We start from the raw sequence: 13,616 nt of genomic DNA on the forward strand, positions 1-13,616 counted from the left end.
CTAGAAATTATTTCTAATGCCATCATCCATGCAACAAAAATCAAGGCTGTCTTCAGTTCAGAAGTCTCATAGTATTTTCTTTAAAAACACTGAAAAACACTTCACTTGTGTTTTCATGTAGGTAAGAAAGTTTGTCCAGAATCCTACAACTGAACACTTACATCCTCAATTTTGGAACTCACGGCACCCAGACTGCAAACCTCAGCAATAATACTCTGGTCTGCAGCTCTCACTTTTCAAAGTCGCCTGTGATTCCACGCTCGACCTAGAGCACAGCAACAATTTCTCTGAGTCATCTCTGCACTTTCGTGTCCAGAGATCCCCTACGCTTTGAGACCTGGGTGACAGGGTCTCAAACCTGATATAAGTCTCTTTTGCCAAATCATCTTCCCAGAAGGATTCTGGCTTACACTGTAGTTTGCAAACTTTATACAGTAAGAAACAAATTAGCGGCACTGCAACAACACAGGCAGCACTGGTCACTATGATGAGGAAAATCCATTGGGGGTCATCTTCTCCCGCTCTGTCGGTGGAAAAAGTGACACAGTGGTCCTTCTGGGGAGGCATCCCTCTGGGACACACACATGCCACGTATCGCCTACCCGGCTCCAAGCCATCTATGGTAACTTGGTTCTCGCTGGAGTCTGCATTCAACAGCAGCAGGTCCTTCTCACCGTACTTGGAATACAGCACTGTCACTGCAGAAGGATGTGTGGCATTGACACTGTTCCATGTCAGAGTCACACTCTCCTCTGTCTCGCTGACCACCCTCAGGTCCTCTATGGTGGCGTTCGTCTCCATGGGTGTTGCATGACCCAGCAGTGCCCGCTCCTCTTTCTTACTGGCACTGGCTGGAGGAAGCTCGCCTCCGCTCTTCTCTGCCTTCACGTCTGTTTTCCCATGTGGGTGCAGCTGCAGAGACTGCCTGCTCGCTCTGGTCTCGCCTGACAAAATGCTGCTTCTCAGGGTCATTAAAGAAACAGTGGACATGAAAGGAGATGAAGAGAAGGAAGCAGTGGAGGGAGGAGACAAAGTGGAAGCAGAAAGAGAAGTGGAAGAAGAGGAGAAAGAGGACCAGGAGGATGACCGTGAAGTGGGTGTGGATGTCAAGTGTCCAGATCCTGGCCGTGCCTCTGCCTCAGGGTGACCACTCCTTCTGCTTTCAGAAGTGTCAGGTGATAGGGTGGTGTTGACAATACCAACTACCGTCACTGTCACCACAGCTTCAGACATCCCAGCCAAATTTTTGGCCTTGCATTTGTAATCCCCAGCATCCTTGTAAGAAATGCCTGTCAAGCTTATTATGGACCATCTGACTCCATCTCCTGGAGATTCTTGAATTACTGAAAAAAAAACAAATGCACAGACTGAGAGAAAAAAGGGAAAAGTTTGAGAAACCGCGCCACCTGAGGAGGAAACTGCTGTCTGTGCTCCCTGCATCCCAGCCAACAGGGAAATGGTGCTGCATGGATAGCTGATCGTGGGTGGTGTTCAACAAATGGTTTACTTGAAGCCCAGGACCTTCCAGGTGTTCTGAGAGTTGCATGGGAAATGATATCTTAAAATGATGTGGGATAACAATATGTAAAACAAAAACCATAATTTCCTACCACTTTGTCTGTAATTTGGTAAGCACCCTCTATTATTATGTTATCCTTCTTTTACTCTTCAAAAAAAATAAAAATTAAAAATTAAAAGGGATATAGCCAATAAAAAAATAAATACATAAATAAAAAATAAAATGATGTGGGGATGGAAATCAGGGCAGTTGGGATTTAGTGAACTCTTATCCACTAAAAAGTATATGATTTAAACAAATCAATTTGTATCTTTCAACAAATGTTCCTGCATTTGTAAAATGAAAGGATAAGACAAAGTGATACTGGCAGGGTGGCACACACTTGTAATCCCAGCATTCAGGAGGCTGAGGCAGGAGGATTGCTGTGAGTTTGAGGCCAGCCTCGGCTACAAAGTGAATTCAAGGCCAGCCTGAACTGCTTGTTGAGACCCTGTCTCGAAAAGACAAAGTGGTCTTAAAAGCCCCTTTCCATTTTAACTATGATTTTACAAGATATTTATTGTGAGACCTTACATAAATAGTTCTCAAGATATTTTTGGCCATAATTAAATCCATCTACCTACAAAGCCAGTAGGTATAGCAGATCTTTTTCTAGCATAGAGGAGTCATCATTTGTATTTGAAGTTATTCATTGTATATTTAACAGAGATAAACTAAATTATAGATTTCTTTGCAGAATACCAAGTTTTTACAAAATTGGAATTCCGCTTTCCTAAACACTGAACTCTGAACATATTTCCATTCTGTCTTGGTTGCAGAAGCTTTCTGAGGAAGAATAATGTACACAACAGGATACTCCAAAATTCACTCGAGCTTAGATTGTGAGTTGTTTAGTAATGATCTATAGAAACATTAGGCCTTAATAACTTTAGTTCATCAAGTTTTATTTTATAACCTCCGTTTTAACTTAATTTTGAACAGTTTTAAAAATATACCCTTTTCATCATTAGAATATCACTGTTTTTTTTTTTTTTTGTACTGGGAATCGAACTCAGGACCTTGTGCTTGCTAGGCAGGTGCCTGTGCCACTGAGCTATATCCCCAGCCCTAGAATATCATTGTTGAAACTGGAGCCAAAGCATAGGTTGGACAGAGTAGGATCCACAAAGTCTATGTAATTGCTATTTCTGAAAATTGTACTTTTTTCTCCTAAGTTGTCTGTGTAACTTATTATTTACACAATTATTCAAAAGTAAGAAGCTTGTATGATACTATAGTCCCTTTACAAAAGGTTTTTGACAGTCACACTTTTTTTTTTTTTTTGAGACAAGGTTTTGCTATGTAGTTTAGGTTGGCTTTTAACTCACTATGTAGCCCAGGTTGGCCTCAGACTCATGGCAATCTTCCTGCCTCAGCCTTCTGAGTGCTGGGATGAGAGATGTATACCACCACACTTAACCATGGTTGTACATTTTGAAGTAAGCTATATCCAATATGGAAAAGACGTTTTCAGGAATCATCTTTCTACTGTATCATGTTGCTTTCTACTTTAGATTGTGTAATGTTATCTAGGTCATTAAATAAACTGAGGAAAATTTTAACCAGGAACATAGTCTTCAGATCCTTTGCATCAAGGAGACTATGGGGACAGCTCAGTGGTAGAGCATTTGCCTAGCATGCTTGAAGACTCGGGTTCAATCTCTAGCACTGCAAAACAACAACAACAGGCTCCAACAAACTCCTGGCATCAAGCAATCTTGGCATGTTTTATTAGAATGAACCAGCCAACTTCAACTTAATCTCGTGCACAAAAACATGAGATTGAGTTCAGGCTTCTGTGAACTCATTTTTCAGGAAGAATGGGGACAATACCTGTGTAATTAGCTAGCGAGCCATCAGATCTGGTCCATGTGAGCTGTGGGGTCGGGTAGCCAGTGGCATCACACCGCAGCAGAATGTTACTGCCCAGGGCGGATGTGATCTTGGTGGCTGAGGCCATCACCGAAGGCTTCAGACAGTGCTCCAGCTCGGCCCTCTGAAATAGGATCCCAGTGAGGCGCTCAGGCTCATTGCAAACCATGAGGGTGTCAAGAAGCACCACAGTAGGGCTGACAACCTTGGACAGCTCAATCACTGTGGAGATGTGACAGTCACAGAACCAAGGGTTGTCCTGCAGACCTGAGACAGATGACAGAAGGGTATCAGAGGTTATTCCGATGAATTCCGTTCATATCAGAGCCTCTTGGGAAATAGATGCCTAGAGTGTCTCCCTAGCAACAGGAGTGCTTTAAAGGACAAAGCAGCTACCCGTGGGTCCCTTTTCCCTTAAAATCCAGAATCTCAAGGAACGTACCCTGCCCACTAGGTCAGACCATTAGTAACTATAGCTAACAATGAACATTTGCACTTTGCTAGGTTCTGTTATAAGACCTAACCTGTGTTATTCTTTTTTTTAATTTTAAGACATAAAGAAGGAATACATATTAACAAACAGACATCCATTTACAAAATAACATAAGAACAATACAAACAAAACAGTTACAGACAAAGTTGTAGGAAATTAACAATGGTTGTTGTATTACTTATTGATGTCTTCAAAGTGGTTTCTCAAGGAAACAAATAGAGACATGCAATAGCGATCAATCAAGTAATCATTAACTGTTCCTTTCTGTACAGCAATAGAAGACAGTAGTACAGCTATGTTAGCTATCCTGTATATACATACACATAATTTCCCTTTCTTTCCCTTCTCTTTTCCCACACCCCAGTTGCCCTTTACTTTTGAGCATTTTCCTTTCATTTCACAATGTCTGTCATACCTCCTAGTTTTTATTCACTCTTTCACTAACCTGTGTTATTCCACTTATTCCCAATGACCCTGTGAGAAACACAGTGCTATTGTTTCCCATTTTAAACATGGGAGGGGCTTGGTTACTTTTCTCTCGTTGCTGAGACAAAATACCTGACGCCTGGAATTAAGGAAGGAAAAGCTTATTTAACTCACAGTTTGTGGAGGTTTCAGTCCATACTTGGCTAGCTCCAAGGCAGAGTGGCACTTGACAAAGGGCAACAGTTCATGGCAGTGGAAGACAGCAAAAGCAGCAAGAGCAAAAGGGAGGAGTGGCAGCAAGCAGCCTCTTTCTCTCCTTTACATACACAAACTATCTGCCCCAGGGCGGGTGTAGCACTCACACCCATGAATCAATCATAAGCTCTAGAAGCCTGCTCCCAGACTGCATGAGGCTTTGGGAGGACATCCAGGACCAAACCACAACAAGGGGAGACAAAGAAAGGCCAAAGAACTTGGTGGCCAAGGTGAGACAGAGACAGAGAGGTGGCCAAGGTGATGCTGAGACAGAGAAGCCAAAATCTTGACCAAGGTCTCATAGCTAATCAGTGTTAGAGCTGAGGTTTGGTTCTGGGTACCACAGAACTCCTTAAAGACTGCTACCTAGATGTGCCTAGAGTGCTCTGCATGGACTAACAACATCATCGTAGGGGGTGCTGAGAGCCACCTAAGGCAGCCTCGCATGCATCATGATTTGGTGGCATCTGAAAACATGGAGTTAATGTGAGTTTTTTACAACAAACCCATACAGTGAGCTACTGGCAAGGGCAGGAGAGGAGACTGGGAAGGCTAACAAGACACACAGGTGATGTGGGCCTGGTCCATGGAGGTGCTTGGCCCCAACTCCCTTCCAGAGAGAACCTGGGGCAGGAAAAGCAGTGAGCTGACGTTTCCCATTGCAGTACCAACAGTATTTGCTTCATCCTGAGGAGTTGAAGCAGAATTTGTGTGTCCTTCAAGGAACCTGTCAAGGAGAGCTTCAAGGAAAGTGGGAAGAAAGTTATGGAAACTAGAGGAAAGAGGATCCTGCCTGTGGCGGGGCAGAAAGCTCCACAATGTCACCTGTGGCAAGCATGGAAAGTCAAAAAGCACTCAATGAGATGAGTGATCCACCATGTTTCTGCACCGTGCTGAAGCTGCTGTGTGGTAGCTTCTTGCTAGTAAAATGTAAAGAACAACAGCAAGTAAACAACTGCTCACATAAAGGAACCGGTATTTCCTCGGTTCAGTCACGAAACACTTTCTCTTCTGCGGGGTCTTCGTCGTGTTGTCGCAGTGCTGTGATACAACACCCAAAACACACAATTTCAGGGAGGAGAGGTTTGCTTTGGCTCACAGTCTCAGCCCATGGCTGGCTCCAAGGCAGAAGCTGGATGGCAGAGGGCCTGGTGGAGGAAAAGCTGCTCACCCCACAGCAGCCAGGAGCAGAGAGAGAGAACAGGGAGTGGCTGGGGACATGAACACACCTTCCGCATCACGGTGACCCACCTCCCATCAGGCCCCACCTCCCAAATTTAGTCATTTAGCCACTGATAAGGACAGTGCACTCCAAGATCAAATCACCTTCCTCATGCATGAGAACTTTGGCGACATTGTAGTCCTAAAGCTTAACACCAGGCCTCCTCAAAATTCTCAAATTCAGAAAGGACTTCAGAGAAAAATCCTAATCCAGGATGAGTCTATAAAATCATTTGGCAAAATCTTAGAAGTCTCTAAGATGTTCTTCAGAGCATTACATCTATAAACAGCTTAGGACCCTAAAGGTGATATCCTGTGAGAACCCGCAGAGATAACCTGGGGTAGAAAAGTACGGAATGAATTTCAGAGATTTGTGATGATGGCTTTTCACTTGAAAAAAAGACAGAACTGTAATGTGAAAAACAGTACCCATGGTTGCAATCTGTTAATTTTTACAGTCTATATCTCTATAGCTATATTATATAATTGTTGGTGGTTGGGTCATTTTTCTCCAGGATGATTTTTTTTTTTAATTTTCTTATTTTGGTAGTATTGTGGATTGAAATTAGAGCCTTTGCACTGAGCTACATCTCCATCCCTTAAATTTTTTTTTTTTTTTTTGAAATATGGTTTCCCTAAATCCCTAAGTCACCCACACTGGGCTCAAACTTGCAATGCCAAGCTTTGTCTTTTGTCTTAGACTTTTGCTTTTCTCCCATGGGTGAGTGAACTTGAACTTTGCCTTTTACATTGAGTCCTGAGAGTACGACTAGTTCTCTAACATCAATCTGAATTCCGTTCTCTGTAGTGTTGGCTTCTTTACCCTATTTCATGCCGCAAGCAGAATTTCCAGTTTTTCCTTACACTGAATGCCTAAGTGTGGCTCTGAAACCTAATGTCCTGGCTGAAATCCCAGTCATAGAACAGCAAGCGGGTATCTGACAGCCTTCTCAGATTCGTCTTTAGAATGCATACAAGGCAGCAATTCTTTTCTAGTTACATGAAATTTTAATTAAACTGTTCATATAAATCACCTCAAAGTCTGACTTAGGTTTTAAAAATCTCTGTAAACTTTAACCACCTTTGCTAAAACCAAAAATATTTAAAATCTCACTTAATACAGTTTCAAACTCTGAAGAAACAACAAATTTCACACAGAAAAAAATATACTCCCTGCACTTTAGCTCACATTTTTTGCTGAACAGAGACTGAACTCATGCAATCTGTCGTCTCCTAAAAGCCAAAGTGAATATTGACATAATGGTGGCCTGATAGAGACTGAAACCTCTACAATAACAATACCAGTTAATAGACGTTCAAAGCCATATGTGCTCATTATTGTAAATATTAGTCGACCTTGTATATTAAGGCCAAATTTAGGTACAATTAGAGAAATTTCTCAAAACTAATAAGAAATGACATCATCTTCACAAACTCGACTGGCCCACGTTCTAGATGGAGCTCTGCGACCTTGACGCTGTTGACAGTTTTACTGAGCCTTGGTTTCCCCATCTATAACATCAGGGAGTTGACAACCTCCAGAGCTCTCTCCAGCCACAATGTCCTGGAGAAAAGCAAAGGTGGAGCAGCCAACCAGCCCTGGAGCCCACAGTCAAGGAGGCGCACACAGAGAAGGTGGCAAAGGAGAGCCTACTTTGTCCATGTTTAAATCTGTTGGTTGAGGTGTGAAAGGCATTCCATGGACCTAAGCAAGTGGTGCCAAAGCTGGGGCATGTGTGCTGTGGTGGGAACCTCAGCCAGGTCACCCCAGCAGCCAGGCATCAGATAGTAGTTGTTTTTCCTAAACTAAAGGCTCAGTATTCAGGTTTAATCACAGCATTGACACTTTGCAGTGAATAAGTGGGTTTTAGGTTGGAGTTTGGGCACTTGGTCTCTCAAAGGTTTGCCATTTCTGATCTAGACTATTCTAACCATGCCTATTTTAAAACAGTTCAATATTTCAAGTCGGTGACCTTTCTCACTCTAACCTGCCTTAATTCAAGGTTAAAGTGTGAATTCTGTACAAGAAGAAACCAGTTTATTTGTTTTGACTATAATCCAGACTAGAGTGACCAATTCCTTTTTTTTATAAACAATAGAATTTATTTTGCTTAATAAAATCAAGGGGAGAATCACTACTGTTTTTAACTCTTTTGAAGGTGAAATCCTTTCAGGAGTTTTCCTTTATCCTATACCCATTTTTTTTTTTTTTTTTTTACTTTTGCCAGTTTTAGGCTGTATGCATCTAAGTGCTATTTTTAAAGCATTAGATTTGGAATTTTTCAATCTGATCCACACAAATAAATTAATGATGTCAGTTAGGACATAAAGTGCCAGTAACTTCAATAAAAAGTTAGAAATGATTGCAAATTTGACTTTGGTACCAGCTGGTATTGACAGAATTATGAGCTGCCCTCTCACAGCTGATGAGTTTGTGAGGTGCACATCCAGTCATCCACCTGCTCCCTGACGTGGGACAGGTAACGCCAGGGACAAAGAAGAGCACGGGACACACAGCAGCAGGTGCTCTCTCTAGGGGAAAGCAGCTACCATCATGCCCACGAGGATGAAAAGGAATATTTCAAATTGGATAACAAGCAATCAAAAAACCCAAACAATCAAAAGATCCCAAAGAGAGCATATATGAACCACCTAAAAAATTCAGAAATACAACACTAAAAAAGTTATACTGGCATGGAAGATATTTTATATGCATAATTTTTACCAACATTCTATATTTAAAATTCTGTGTTCATCATAGCAATTTCCTTATTTGAATTTTAAGACTCTTTTTTCTTTTTTCGGTACTGGGAATCAAACTCAGGACCTCATGCTTGCCAGGCAGGTGCTGCGCCACTGAACTAAGCCCCCAGCCCTTTAAGGCTGGCTTCCAATTTGACCAACAGATATCAAATTTTGCCTGCCATATAATTAATTTATGTAGAATATCTTGTATTTTCAAAACATCTTGCCCTGATGCACTAGATTTTTTTCTTTAATAATATTAACACAAATTAAAAGTTACTGTTTCTTCCATAGCAAATGTTACAGAACTTCAAAAACTTCAAAGCTGCTGAGATTTTATTTTGCTGTATTGCAACCAACCCATCCCAGTTTGCCTAAGACTTTCTTAATTTTAGTGCTGAAAAACACATTTTTGGAAGCTCTCAACCTGAGCAAGCTAGCCTGCCACAGTTTCATAGGTATTAACAGAAGATACAAGACTACCAGGCAGAGATGAAGGACAGATAAATACAGCACTGGATGGAGACAATATCTTTATACACTGGATAGTAAGCATGCCTGCCGTTTGCTATGCAGGAAAAATTTTCTCTCTACTGCACAAAGCTGTTCTCTAACAAAAGTCCTTTGGCAGCGAAAACACCTACTCTGCTCACAGATATGTAGAGATTCCAGATGCTATGAGAAATTGTCTTGTGATAGCTAAACATCTAAAGCAGTGATGGCAAACCTTTTAGAGACTGAGTGCCCAAACTGCAACCTAAAACCCACTTATTTATCGCAAAGTGCCAATACTATGATTAAACCTGAATACTGAGGTTTTAGTTTAGAAAAAACAACTCATACATTAACATTCTTTGTCTTAAAAGAAAAACATAGTAATAGAGCTTTCAATGATACAAACAACCTTTTACTGAAAGGCAAAAGTTTGCATTTGGCATGCTGTTGCATAATTAGTGTGATCTTTGCTGTTGTATACATACTGAAAATTTATCAAAGCTTGACTGGGGCAACTCAGCTGATGTGCCAACTGAGAGCGCTCTGCCTGCCCGCTGTGGCATGTATGCCATAGGTTCACCACCACTGATCTGAAGAATGCTCTGACTCTATCCTCACAACACCATTAGTAAATAGTATTGTCATCCTTATTTTAAAGATGAAGAAACCAAGGTTCGAGAAGGTTAAGGAATCTTCCCGAGGTTGCACAACTGACAGCCAGGATTTGAACGTAAACATCTTGATTGTAAAGCACCCACCATGGTACCTTGCTGTGTCTCATTGCCATGCTGTGCTATATTGTCAGGGAAGCCAGTAGCATTGTTTCAATTGCAGGAAAGAGAAAACTAAAGAACAAACAGATCACTACTTTGATTCTGTAAGTCACTTAGAGTCCTGACTCCAGATTTTCTTTTTAGCCTCCTAGTCTATTACTTTCTGTGCCTTAACTTGCCCCTTTGTCGCCTAACATCAATTAGCGCCTAACATCAGTTAGCGCCATGGGTAACAGCTGTGTTATCGACAAATTAAAAAATGTCAAAGCAGCACCATCGGGAGTATAATGTCTACATAGGGAAAGGTTCAGGAGCTACAAAATTAATCATTTTGTTTATACCTTAAAATGACTATAAAAATGTGTTAATGGTAAAAAAAATTCTTTTTAAAAAATTAAGCCAAATGGTTACATCAAAACGTTATAGAAACCAGGATTAAATACTTTTTAATACTTTTCAATCCCTCAAAAATATCATGCATATTTATTTATGTTTTGAAACATCAAAAGACAAAGGCACAATTTTTAAAACCTGAAGTGATTCAGGAACAGAACACATTCATCAAGCATTTTTCTTCTAGGGACAAAAGTATAAAAAATTCTCTAAAGTTAAAGTGTTACTTGCATTGCATTCCTTTAAGGCAATACACAGGCCACAATAACAATAATGTGCATTAATTAAAAATTTTATGTAACTATTCTTAAATGGAGCAAGTCGGCTTTGCTTTATCCCTTTCTAGAAGAGTAATATAGAATTTTTTCATGCTTCAGAGTAGTTGGATTAAATGTGCTATTTATATGTGTGTGTCAAAGCATATGAAAAATCAGCAATAAATTCTTGTGCAAAACTTATACTCCAAATGATAAGCCCTTTAAGACAAAGATGTTCAACCATTTTGAACACATTCCTCAGCTTTGTGGGGATAGAAATGTTTAGCAAACCAATGAGGAAAGGAAAGTGTTCAAAAATGGTACCAGAGCAACTGAACATGTTTGGAAAAAAAGATAAACCTCAACCCCTCAAAAAATATTTTGCAATAGATCATAGCCATAAAGCAAAGGCTAAGACTGTAAAGCTAAAAACTGAAGATAAAGACTAGGACTGTAAACAAAGTAGAACATCTCAGAGATCTTCAAGTAGGCAGTATTTCTCAGAAGGTATACAAAAAGTACTAATTGTTAAAGAAAGAACTAATAAATCAGGTAATAACAACTTTTAAAACTTTCTTACCAAATAAATGCTCTATGAAAAAAATGAATAAAAAAGTAAGCTTTGGGAAAAATGTTTACAATACATGAAATTGACAAAGGATTTGTATTCAATAGTTTTTTAAAAAAACTCGAAAAGCTTAGGCAAAAGACATGAAGAGATGCTTTGTACAGGAATATATGCAAACGGCCAGTAAACAAATGGACACCTTTTCGACGGCACTGGTCATCAGGAAGGTACACATCAAAGTCACAACGTAATACTGCTTCCAGGTTGACCAGTCCACCCCACAGAATAACCACGATGAAAAAGACAACCTGAAATGTCCGGAGGATGTGGGTCAGCCAGGCTCATACAGGGTTGGTGGGAATGTATGATGTCTGAAATCTCTTTGGAAATTGGAAGTTTCTTAACAAGCTATAACCAGCAATTCCAGCCCTAGCAACTTATCCATGAGAAATAGAAAGGTACGACATAGAAGGTATGTAAAAGAATATTAATAGAAGCCTAGCTCATAATAGCCCACAACTAGAAAGAGGCTGTGTGTTCAACAGCAAGATGGTTCATTCTTGTAACTGAATAGAAACTGCACTCAGGATCATCAGAATGGATAACAGGGAGGGATCTCAGCAACATGCTGAGAGGAGAAGCCAGGCATGAGAGTGCGCCTGTGTGACTCGGTTGACCGGGCATTTGAGAGCAGATGGAATCACCCAGGGTGAGAAATCAAAACAGTCTGGAAAGACAGATGATTCCCTGGGAAAGGGAGCAGGTACTTTCTGGGATAACAGAAGTATTCTGTATCAGGATGAAGATGTAAGTTCCAGGACTGTAGACGTTATCAGAATATTTCCAAACTGCGCACTCGGGTCTTCATTCTACTGCATGCAAAGTACATAGCAACCCTGCAATTATTAAAAAGTTTAAAAATCAAGAGTGATGTGTCTGGAGCTGGACTGTGAATTTGAAGCTTGCCTCTGCCAGCTGTAGAAAGAGGACAGTGACGATCACAGGCCTGTCTCTGGGGAGCTATGAGGACTGAGAACACGTGTATGAGGTCCTCAGGACGGGAACTGGGAGAAGGATACATTAACCATGTGGATTTGTCTCCTGCAGTCCTAGCAAAGGTAGAATAAATTAATAAATCAATACCACCTTTGAAATTCCATGTGAAAACTCAGGCTGCTACTGCCCTTCATGCAAATTCTGTTAGGGACAGAGGGGCATATGTTTACAACTGAGCAAATTTGGGTACGAGTGAAAAACACCCAAGAAAGCATGTTATGCCCTCTTCTACTGCAGGGTTTTCCTCCAAGGTAAACAGTGGCAGACTTTACAGAATATGCTTGTGCAAGCATTTCCTTCATCTGGAGAAAGAGGCCATGGAAATTTACCTGTGCTAGAAATCACAGAAAAAAATCATCAAAAATTCACCTCATAGTTTAAATATTTATGCCCAGGACACTGGTTTATGGCTTTATGAATACAGTTAAGGACAGTTTTGCTATATTGATATTTTTATTCATTGTGGAAGTGAGCCAAATTAACTGAAAAACCTGTCTCTGTGTATTTTTGGTTAAATAATTTCATGATTTAAAGAGGTCAGTCAACTGATGCCAATGTAAGGAAATAACTCCTATTGTTCTATACCTTGCATTAGAAGAACTGGAGAAGGTGTGTCCCAGACCCAGATGGGCTATTGTCATGACTTGTATCTAGATGACCCTCCAAAGCCTCATGCAGTCATAGGTGGGGTTTTTTGGAAGTGGCTGGATCTAGGGTGCGTGCTGATGGGATCAAGGATGTGATGGTGGGCCTGCAGTGTGTGATGCTAGCATTCAGGCTGCCCCACCCTGGGTGCGAGTGCTACCTGCTCTAAGGGTAGGTAGCCTGGATAGGATACAAGGGACAGAAAGAAGGTTGCTGCTTGTCAGTTGTTGCTTGTCACTTGCTATCTTTTGCTACTTCACTGCTTTGTTGTCTTCTGCTCACCACGAACTGTTTATCCTCTGTGATACCCCTCTGCCATGCCACCCTGCCTTGGAACCAGCCAACTATGCAATGAAACTTCTACACACTGTGAGATAAGTAAATCTTTTCTACTTTAACTTGTGGGTATGGGGTATTTTGTCTCAGCAAGGAGAAGAGTAAGACAGCTATGTTTTCCCACACCCAGGTCTCCTATGTGGTAAGGGAATTTGAGCGAGTGGCTTAACTTGTGCCTTTGTCCTCTTTTATAAACTATGCACGAAATGGTACTTACCACAAGGGTAACAAAAGACTTGAAGAATTAAGTATGTAAAATGCTAGAGCTAGAATGCCCTGAATAGTATTAATATAAGCTATTCTTATTGTTATCAATATTAGCTGTTCCTATTATTATCACAAGCTGAACCTTCATCTATGAATAATAATAAACACAGCATAATACAAGTTATATAAAAACAGAAATGTTCCACTGAAATAGTACAAAAGTAAATTCTACAGGGCAATAGGAAGGTGGAACTGGTAGAGTTAAACACTGAATTTTAGAAAATCTAAAACAGGTTCCTACAAGACAAGGATGTCC

At 40.7% G+C, this 13,616-nt stretch overlaps 1 protein-coding gene across 1 annotated transcript in view; it reads right to left on the reverse strand.

Annotated features, from left to right (window-relative positions):
* Positions 1-201: 201 nt before the first annotated feature.
* Positions 202-13,616, reverse strand: part of Lrit3 (leucine-rich repeat, immunoglobulin-like and transmembrane domains 3) — a 22,004-nt gene continuing 8,589 nt past the window's right edge. The window contains exons 3-4 of the mRNA XM_005406184.1: positions 3,392-3,697; positions 202-1,343 (exon numbers count right to left, since the gene is read on the reverse strand). Coding sequence (XP_005406241.1) covers positions 202-1,343; positions 3,392-3,697 — 1,448 coding nt within the window. The remainder of the gene's footprint in view (positions 1,344-3,391; positions 3,698-13,616) is intronic.

Source organism: Chinchilla lanigera, unplaced genomic scaffold (genome assembly GCF_000276665.1).
Source record: "Chinchilla lanigera isolate Chin_1 unplaced genomic scaffold, ChiLan1.0 scaffold00095, whole genome shotgun sequence".
In the NCBI taxonomy this organism is placed as follows: Eukaryota; Metazoa; Chordata; class Mammalia; order Rodentia; family Chinchillidae; genus Chinchilla; species Chinchilla lanigera.